The sequence below is a fragment of the Egretta garzetta genome, unplaced genomic scaffold, assembly GCF_000687185.1.
Source record: "Egretta garzetta isolate BGI_Z169 unplaced genomic scaffold, ASM68718v1 scaffold495, whole genome shotgun sequence".
Classification (NCBI taxonomy): domain Eukaryota; kingdom Metazoa; phylum Chordata; class Aves; order Pelecaniformes; family Ardeidae; genus Egretta; species Egretta garzetta.
Window position 1 is genome coordinate 362,785 of NW_009259866.1, and position 10,292 is coordinate 373,076.

At 48.0% G+C, this 10,292-nt stretch overlaps 1 protein-coding gene across 1 annotated transcript; it reads left to right on the plus strand.

Moving 5' to 3' along the window:
• Window positions 1–1,237: 1,237 nt before the first annotated feature.
• On the plus strand, window positions 1,238–8,035 carry LOC118452424 (lymphocyte antigen 6E-like). Its single transcript, XM_035895628.1, has 3 exons — window positions 1,238–1,431; window positions 5,998–6,117; window positions 7,373–8,035. The coding sequence occupies exons 1-3, from the start codon at window positions 1,380–1,382 to the stop codon at window positions 7,579–7,581; spliced, it is 381 nt and encodes a 126-aa protein (XP_035751521.1). The 5' UTR covers window positions 1,238–1,379; the 3' UTR covers window positions 7,582–8,035.
• Window positions 8,036–10,292: the final 2,257 nt, after the last annotated feature.

Sequence of the window (10,292 nt, forward strand, 5' to 3'; positions counted from 1 at the left end):
GTCATGTTCTACCTATTGAGAAAGCAGAAGTCTCCTCACCTTAGTCACACAGGTCTCTATAGTAATAAAATTTATACATCCAATTTAGAGGTGTTGGAAAGAATTGCATCACTTCAAGAACTGGGCATGCCTTTTCAATGAGATAATGACTGTAGGTCGGTCATATTGGAAGCCCAAATACTCAATGGGAGATGGAAATCTAAGCAACTTTGAGACTAAGAAGAAAGGGAAACGAAACAGATGGAGAGCAGCAAGGGGCAGAGTCGCTGGCAGAGGCTTGGGGCACAAAGGTTGCTCCTGCAGCTCTGAGCGACATGCGAAAAGGATCCATCTGGACCGTTTCTGGGACCGTGCCTCTGTCAGAGAGACAACAGTGGGAGGAAAAGGCAACAGCAATCAGAAGAAGATGGGAAAGATTCTGATTTTATACAAGGAGGTAGTATGAAAAATGATAAGAAGGAATAAAGAGCACCATATGGAAATCCAGTGGAGTACTCCATTTGGCATTTCACATAATTTTGGCTGGCTATAATTTCTTTTTTTTTCCGGAGACTTAATGAGTTGAGATCCTTGATCAGGCAATCCCTCATTCCCCATGCTTTAACTGGTTTGTTTTTTCCTCCCTGACATTTATTTTTTTGTAATTTGTGAAAAAACTGTTCAGTGTGATGGGGGTGGGTGTTATCTCTATTTTTTTTTTTAAGTGGTCATTTTCATTTTCAGTGGAATTTATTTTCTAATAAGAGGACATTTTTTCCTCATATAAAATATCCAGTTTTAGAACAGAAACATTTATGATTTTGAACCGCTGCCTTAGAAAGGCTCACGGAAAATGATGTCTGGTCCCCTATGAAATGCAGTGGAAGGCTACTGCTCTTCTGATCTCGCTGTATTGACAATCCTGGGAGACATTTTGTAGAAGCTTCAATCCCAATTTCAATTTCAAATTCAATCCATTTCCATATGTACTAAAACAGTATGAGAGGACAGGATCTTCAAGGATGCAGCCTGCTCTGAGACCCAGGCCGACCTGGAGAGGAAAACATTCCTCTTCTCGTGTGGACGCTGGTTTGGTTTTGTGTTTTGCTTTTTCCTCCACTTATCCAGAATTAGAAACTGTTGCATAATTAACACCAGATGAACAAACTGCATTGTGAAATAACCTGGAAAAGAAGAAGTGGGGGGTGAATATAAGCCTGTTTGCACTTCCAGCAAAGCATACTTTCATACACAAGCACTGACATGTTACTCCCAGTTATCCACCATCTGGCATAGCAACCCTATATTTATTAACCTAGCAGTAAAGCAAACACTGTGGAGGTATAAAACCTGCCCTGGGTGAGTCCTGCTTGGTTTGGAGGCTGCAAGACCTATAAAGGATGAAGACTTCTCTTCTTGTCGCGCTCATCATAACCCTGTGCACGGAGAGTGGTGAGTCTCCAAGGATTGCTTTGCACTTAGCGAGCTCCCCCCAAGTCGGGGTGTGTCTTTGATATTGCAGAATGGTAAAGCTGAAGGGTCATTTGGCTCTAGAGAATATTCCAGTCCTCAGGATAAGAAGCCAGGGGATGTATCCCCACCAGAAGCTGGAAGGATGAGGAGGAGCTGAAGTGGATTGGACACCCACCTCACCTGACTCGTGCAGTCCCAGACCAGCCCTTGGAGTGGCTCCATGAAGGCAGCGGAGAGCCCTTGGTGCAGCTCCGTGGGAAGGGGGATTAGTCAAGGGATATACAGAGCCGGACAGGCAAAGGGCAATGTAGAAGAAAGCTGCAAATTTGACATAACACGAACTGCGGCCTGATCTATTTTTCTTTTTTTCACTTGCTTTTTTATTAGTTGCAATTACAAACCATCATGAGGTAAATTGGTAGTGATGGCCACGCCACGAGAACAAGCAATTCTGGCTCCCATCTCTTTCTTGCAGCTTGTGTTGTGGTTTAAGCCCGGCTGGCAACTGAGCCCCACGCAACCGCTCACTCTCTCCCCACCCCACAGTGGGATGGGGGAAAGAATTGGAAGAGTAAAAGTGAGAAAACTCGTGGGTTGAGATAAAGACAGTTTAATAGGGAGAGCGAAAGCTTTGAGGTGCAAATTTTCCACCGTTCATCCTGGGTCTGGGATGGAGACACAGAATCCCGTTCTCATTCTGATAACTGGTGGCTGTTTCTTTTGGGGAAGATGCACTGGGAACACGCGCTTTAACTCTGCCCGGCTGAGCTCTGCTGTGGCTCCACTGCCTTTGCCTCTGGAAGATGCCCCATTGGCACAGGGGTGGGCTGTGGGTCAGGCAAGGACCAGAGGGTGCAGCCCTGAATATCCCTCTGACTATTCCAGGGGAATAGTTGATTTGCTCAGCTTGGGGAGGGGTTGCATTATTGTAAACGGAATTTTTCTCAGGCTTTGCTGTAGGGCTTTACCTGAAAATTACCGGTCATTCCAGTCCGGGTCTAGCAGAGCACTTAGGTTCACACTTAATTTGAGGCTGTAAATGTTTTTACTGTGGGAATTCACAGGCTTTAAATTTGGCATGTGCTAAATCATTGTGCTCAACGGGGGGTTGAGAAAGTTGAGGGCAACAAAAGGATTCTTTCCTGCAGCTTATCAACTGTAATCACATTTTTTAAAAAGATCACGTAGTGAGACAGCAAATTTACCACAGGAGCTGGTGAAAATTAACACATACACGGCACCACTTCACTGTGAAATCTAGCCGGAAGGCTGGTTGCTGTTCCAATTAATCCTGAACCTGACTGATTTTAACAGTGTAAATCCTGCATTCGCCGGCACTTGCGCTTACGAATGCTTTACACGTGTAAGTTGCTTATCTGGGTGGCTCGAATTATTCACAGGAAAATCTTCCTTGAGGAATATTCATTTTCAGTTAGAGCAGAGGTCTTGCTAGGCACAGACAGGAGACCACCAAAGGCATCCTGGTTTAACCCCGGCTTTGTATCCCGAGCAGGGCACATTTCTAAAGAAATATTGTTCCCTTCCCCACTCGGCGCTCATTACAACAGATATCTTAACAGGTGCAATAAAACCAGATATGTTTTTCAGTAGCATGAGCAACTGCTCTTCTTCCCAGGACGGAGCATCAAAATTGTCCTACCTGGCTTCAGGGTCTTAACTGAGCTGCCAGGTTAGGAGCCCACATGCCTCCAGAGTCCTCTATAGTAAATGTGAGTGAGAGAGAAACCTCCTGAGCACAGAAATGTTGGCAAACTCACCCCCTGCGGGTACTCGTCTCCTCCCCTGGCTAGAAGGGTCCCAGGACAACTGTAGTCTTAAATTAGCAGCTTTGGGAGGTTGGTATGAAACAGGACTTGGGCATATAACAAGCTCCACTGTTTCCTGCATAGATCCAGGAAGTTTTTTCTTGGAATGGGCTTGATTGATGAAGTTCCATTAATTAAGGAATAAAATGAATGTCATGTCTGGAAAAAGAGTTTGGGGACTCTGCTCTAGTGTACAGTTACTCTGCGAGGAAAGGGTGGGTCCTGGTGGGATGGAGCAGAAATGTGCCGGTGTGGCATTTGCACGAGAATGAAAACCGCAGTCAATAAAACCCCAGTGCTTTGAGTTCAGATAGTCTAAAGCAGGGTCCCAGACTTGGAAAAAACCCCAAACCTCTAGGCTGCAGTGTCAGAAGAATACTGAAGGCAAGAGCCAGGCAGGACAGCAGCGTGCCCTTGTTGCCAAGAAGGCCAATGGTATCCCGGGGTGCATTAAGAGGAACGTGGCCAGCAGGGCAAGAGACTGTACTCTGCCCTGGTGAGACCCCACCTGGAGTCCTGCGTCCAGTTCTGGGCTCCCCAGTTCAAGAAGGATGAGGAATGACTGGAGAGAGTCCAGAGGAGAGCAACAAGGATGATGGGGGGACTGGAGCATCTCCCCTATGAGGAAAGGCTGAGGGAGCTGGGCTTGTTCAGCCTGGAGAAGAGAAGGCTGAGCGGGGATCTCATCAACACGTACAAATATCTGAGGGGTGGATGTCACGAGGATGGAGCCAGACTCTTCTCAGTGGTGCCTAGCAACAGGACAAGGGGCAATGGGCACAAACTGAAGCAGAAGAGGTTCCAGTTGAACGTGAGGAGGAAATTCTTGACTTTGAGGGTGCCCGAGCCCTGGACCAGGTAGCCCAGGGGGGTTGTGGAGTCTCCTTCTCTGGAGATATCCAACCCCCGCCTGGACCATGTCCTGTGTAACATGCTCTGGGTGAGCCTGCTTGAGCAGGGAGGTTGGACTGGATGATGTCCTGAGGTCCCTTCCAACCCTTGTCATTCTGTGATTCTGTGAGAGCCTGGAGACGGAAGTGACCATGACTGAGGTAGGAAGCAAATTGCAACAGTCCTGGTATCAAGTCAGAGTGAGGTGGGTGCCACGTCGGAGGCTTCTGAAATCACAAGGGTGTTGAGGATGGGAACGGAGGGAAGTGGGATCTGAGTCATTGCAAGCCCCGTTGCCTGGCCTCTGTGTCCTCTGCTAGCTGCTCTTCAGTGAGAGGCCACCGAGGGACAGTTCTTCAGATGAACTACAAGAACACAAGAGGAAGAAGAACTACAGAACCCAAGAGGAAATTGATGGTCTTGTTGGGTGGCAAAGGGGTCATTAGCTGGAGCGGGGAGAGAAGACAGTTTCCGCAGAGACAGAGAAGGGTGAATAGTGCCCTAAAAGGCATTTTTGTGGCTTCCTGTGAAATACAATGGTCACCGGGTCACAGCTGGAGCTGGGGCCAGGTCTGGGCTAGTGGGATGATAGGGAGCACATGAGTTTGTCTAAGGTCAAATAAGGGCAACAAAGAGATTGGGACATTGCTGGAAAAACATCAACAAGGGCAAAGAAGCTTGGGGAAGGGAGAAAAAGAGAGAGGGAGAGAAGAGCAAGGAAGGCAAAGGACAGTGCTGGTACAAAAATAAGATGGGTATTAACTGGCCATAGATAGGGATATCCTGGAAATGAGAAGAATGATCCTAACCCTTGGTGGGTGACATTACTGCGGGAGTGTTTGCTCCAGATGAACAGATGAGTAGGAAATTGCCCTTATCATGCAAAGAAACCTTCCCTGAGGATCTCTTTGCTATGAATGACTGCTTTAGTTTAGTTGAGTCCAAGCTGTTTTCATTCATTCGTATTAGCACAGCATTTGCGGATGCACAGTGTTACAGATGTACCCATTTTGTAGCGTTAGGCAGTCATCACCCATGGATGGCTGTAAAAAGGAGTCTGCTGCAGCCAAGGGGGTGATTTGCCGAGCCCTGTCTTCTACAGGTCCAAGATTGCCTCCTGACTCAGGAGAGCTCTGAAAATGAACCACCAAATGCAAGTATCCATCTTCCCAGCAAACACTGAGAGGCAGATTTAGGTCACTTGTCCCTCATCTGAGATACATTGTGGGGGCACGCAGCAAAATATTCATGCCTAGTATGGCCAGGGGGGGTTACTCTTAGGGATGTGTGTCCCTTTTTTGTATTCAAAAGGGTTTTTAAATCATTCACTGTTGGTCTGTGTGCTCTGAGAAAGGATGTGTAGGCCAAGACTCTTCAGATGACTTGACGAGGATGTGAAATAGCGTGGACAGGAATCCACTGGTCTTTCTCCATACAAGAACTAGTGGCCAGAAAATGGGTCTTGGAGGAGCCAGGTTGGAAATAAACCACAAGAGCTTCACGCTGCAAGTGGTAGTAGACTGGGGCACTCTTCCTAAAAGCACACTGGGGAAGCGAGATGTTTAAATGGATTCAAGGGACACTCATGTATGTATCCAGAAGGAAGATCCCTTGAGGGTTACTAAATGAGCAAACCACATCAGTTTCAAGAATCTGAGCTTAAAGTAGTTTGGGTCCAGGAGAGTCACGGGGGCCAGGTTTCACACACCCAGGTCTGCCTCTGGCTGCTGGGCTTGACAGAGCCTCCATCTGGACCAGAACCACCAGTTTTATGTTCCTATGGATATTTCTAAAGGTGACTGATGGGTGTTGTGTGCTTCTTTTGCAGCTTTCTCCTTGACATGCTTCTCATGCAAAGACGCACCTTCCGATTTTGATTGTCGTAATAAAACCAAATGCTCTGATAATGAGAAGCACTGTATCACAACTTATTCTATCACAGGAATGGGTAAGTGTGAAGCTTTTCTGAGGCTCTGATGACAAGATGGAGTTGTGGTTAGGCTGACTGCAAAGCCTCCTCCCACCACGAGGTGTGGTGGAAGAATATGTGGTAGAGCGTAGCACACAGAGAGCAAATCTTGCAGCAAGTGGGAAATCAGCATAGCCCGTCTCTGTTGCAATATATCATAACAATATTGCACTGCTGATTAAGCACACTCAGGAATGGGAGACATTGGAAGAGAGAGGATTTCTCTGTACAGGCCCCTTGTTTCATCTCCAAGCTCAAATATATGATCATGAGGTGGTGGAATTGAAAAGGGCCAGGTACTGTGGAAGGAGCAATCCCAAGGCATGGTCATGACAATGCCTTGCAATTTTGCACTGTACAAACGCATTAACTCTCCAAATTCTTACCCTAGGTTGCGCTCGGTTGGCCCTGAAAACAGCAGATGAGTCATAAGATCTGGAGATGGTCTCCCTAAGTGTTGTGGTTTAACCCCAGCTGGCAATGCGGCCCCACACAGCTGCTTGCTCACTTCCCCCCTGGTGGGATGGGGGAGAGAATCAGAAGAGTAAAAGTGAGAAAACTCATGGGTTGAGATAAAGACAGTTTAATGGGTGAAGCAAAGGCCACGCACACAAGCAAAGCAAAACAAGGAATTCATTCACTACTTCCCATGGGCAGGTGGGTGTTCAGACATCTCCAGGAGAGCAGGGCTCCATCTCACCTAACAGTGACTTGGGAAGACAAACGCCATGACTTGGAACTTCCCCCCCTTTCTTCTTCTTCCCCCAGGTTTACATGCTGTGCATGACATCATAGGGTATGGGATATCCCTTTGGTCAGTTGGGGTCAGCTGTCCTGGCCATGTCCCCTCCCAGCTTCTTGTGAGCCCCCAGCCTCCTCGCTGGTGGGGTGGGGGGAGGAGCAGAAAAGACCTTCACTCTGTGTAAGCCCTGCTCAGCAGTAATGGACATCTCCCCGTGTTATCAACACCATTTGAGCACAAATCCAAAACCCAGTCCCATACCAGCTACTGTGAAGAAAATTAACTCTATCTCAGCCCAAACCAGCACAATAGGTCGCATATACACAAATAATGATGCGGTGTGATGAAGCCCAAGGGAAAACCAACAGCATTAAGTACAGGACAACTTATTTCCCACTGGATATTGCACAGCCAGCCTATCGCTGAAGTCTAAAAAATATACAAGATAAGAAAGCTGACTTTTCTTCCTGTTTTCTCTCTCTCCCACTTTAGGCAATGACCGTAAACAGCGTATTAGCAAGGGATGTTCTGCAATTTGCCCAGAATTTGACCTGAATATTGGCATAGCTGGTGTTTCTACCACCTGCTGCGAGACGCCCTTGTGCAACACCAATGGTGCCAGCAGTGTGAAAACCAGCTGCACTATGATAGCTCTGGGTGTCTTGGCCAGTCTCACCTGCATCCTTCGCCTGGGTTTTTAAAGGGGCTGGGGCAAGGAAAGGAGCTGCTTGGCCTTGCATTGCAAGGGATCAAACTATCATCTGTACAGTGTGAATGCTGCCCTGTTTCTCTTACCTGGAAGGTCCCATCCCCTCAGCACATATCTTTGCTCTTTCTGTGCCCTGATGACAAGGCGTAAGACAACAGCCCTACCTAAAAATGGTGTTCGGAAGAGAAAGGCGTGATGTGGAGCCCTGAACATGCAGAAGGGCACCACAGAGTCGCCACCTCTCCTACTATGGGCCTTTGTAACTCTGTGCATTTTTTTTCCCTTTCATTTTGTCCCTGCCATTTTTCCCTTTATACCATTTTTCCGCCCTGTATCATTTTGCGCTGAGGAAGCCTTTAATATTAGAGTTGTTACACAGAAGCTGGGCACAATAAAATTGTATTTTATTCTGTTGTGTAACTCTGTGGTATGGCACATCAGGCATAGCGGCTGGATGCATCCATGTTAGCAGCAACAAAAGCGGAGGCATTAGTCTGCAAGTCAAATTGGAATAACGCTGTAATGCATTGCAATTGCTGTGCATTCACTTCAGGAAGCCTCTCCCCAGATTTGCTTTTTTTTTTTTTTTCCCCCTGCATTGGCAGAAGTGTCATTTTGTGACTCCATTTCGGAGTAAACCGTCTTCTATTTAACTTGCTTTCAGTTTCTCTTCTGGGTCAGCTCGCTGAAATGGCTGTTGAGCTCTCCAGCAGGCAAATGGAGAGGGACAAGGCGGGACTCAACACAAAGGGATCTTGAGCATTTAGTTTTCTTTAAACTGATTTAAGATCTTCCAGGGGAAATTGCTTTAAAAGCATTACGGATTATTTTGGAAGGGGAGAAAAGTATCTTGCATGGTGCTTAAAGGAAAATCACCAGGAAAGACAGGCAGTTTCTACTGCGTGTCTGCTGAAGTCTGGAAATTTCAGCTTCATCTATAACAAAATATTAACTTTGAAAATAAATCTTTTATGTTTGCTAGTCAAGTTTCCTATTGGGGTTCAAACTGAAGGAACTCATTCCCCTGCACTGACCTTCCTTGTGGATAATCTTAGCTAGGAATGGGAGATTTGCTCACTTGAACCCTCCCAAAGTGAATCATAGAATCACAGAATCATAGAATGTTTTGGGTTGGAAGGGACCCCTAGAGGTCACCCAGTCCAACCCCCCTGCAGGGAGCAGGGACACCTTGAACCACATCAGGTTGCTCACAGCCCCGTCCAACCTGGCCTGGAATGTTCCCAGGGATGGGGCCTCCACCCCCTCTCGGGGCAACCCCTGCCAGGGTTTCACCACCCTCATTGCAAAGAATTTCTTCCTTAGATCCAGTCTAAACCTCCCCTGCTTCAGTTTAAAGCCATCCCCCCTTGTCCTGTCCCAGCTGGCCCTGCTAAAAAGCTTGTCCCCCCCTTTCCTCTGGGCCCCCTTGAAGCCCTGACCGGCCACACTCAGCTCTGCCCGCAGCCTCCTCTTCTCCAGGCTGAACACCCCCAACTCTCCCAGCCTGGCCTCCTAGCAGAGGGGCTCCAGCCCTCGGATCACTTTAGTAGCTCTCTTCTGGCCCCGCTCCAACGCTTCCATGTCCTTCTTGTGCTGAGGGCTCTAGAGCTGGACGCAGAGCTCCAGGTGAGGTCTCCCCAGAGCAGAGCAGAGGGGCAGGCTCACCTCCATTGACCTGCTGGCCATGCTTCTCCTGATGCAGCCCAGGGTATGGTTGGCCTTCTGGGCTGCCAGCACATGTTGCCAGCTCATGTCCTCCAGTGAGTCACGGAAGGCTGCAATGCTTTCTCCTGAGTTGAAGAAGCTCTCCATTAGGATTACCCCAGCAAGATCTGCCAGGGTAATTAGCTGGGTGCAGCTCACCCAGCTGGTTTTCTCTCTGTAGACTCATTGCACAGGAAGAGCAGCTGCACACTGTACTCACTCTGCTGGGTACCTGCCGTGAGCAGAGAACCACCACCTCTCAGAAGCAGCCGGATCTTTATAACAGGTTTGCAAGGGAAATGTGGTCTCACGGCTCCAGCTCGCCCCAGCCTTCCTCCATCCCTTCTTGTCCATCTTTCCTCCCATCCACACCTGACTCCCAGCTATGCATTCCCTGGCTGTTTTGTCTCCCAACCTTCCTTGCTGGCTTCTTCGTACAGTCTTAGTCTGGGCTTTACCTTCAACCTCTATTTTCTTGCTAGAGCCTCAGCTCATTTTTCTCTCCCTGGTGCAAATGCAAGGCTGCAGCCATGACACTCTCCGTTGTTCTCATGGTTTTTATCACACTGCCACCCCACAGCTGAGCAGGCTCTGTTTTTCTGTCCAAACCTTCTTCACCTTTCTTTCCCTCCTGCCAGATTTAGAGATATTCAAGTGGGACACACACCTGAACGCCTTGAATGAGCCAAGAACTGTTCTGTGGCCTTGGCTGCCCATACTCTGCCCCATACCCAGACAGTAAGATGGTAACAACTGAACTATTTGAAGTAGTCTTCAGCCTTTAATACCCACAGGTTTAGGATTTCTTAGGGACAATTCTGGTTGGCACAGGCAAAGGCCAAGCTGGGGCTAGTACTGCCCCAGGTCTTGTCCTGCTGAGCTTGTGAATACAGACCTCCTCTTGGCAAATGTGACACCCATCTACAGGAAGGGCCGGAAGGAGGATCCGAGGAACTACAGACCTGTCAGCCTGACCTCGGTACCAGGGAAGATTATGGA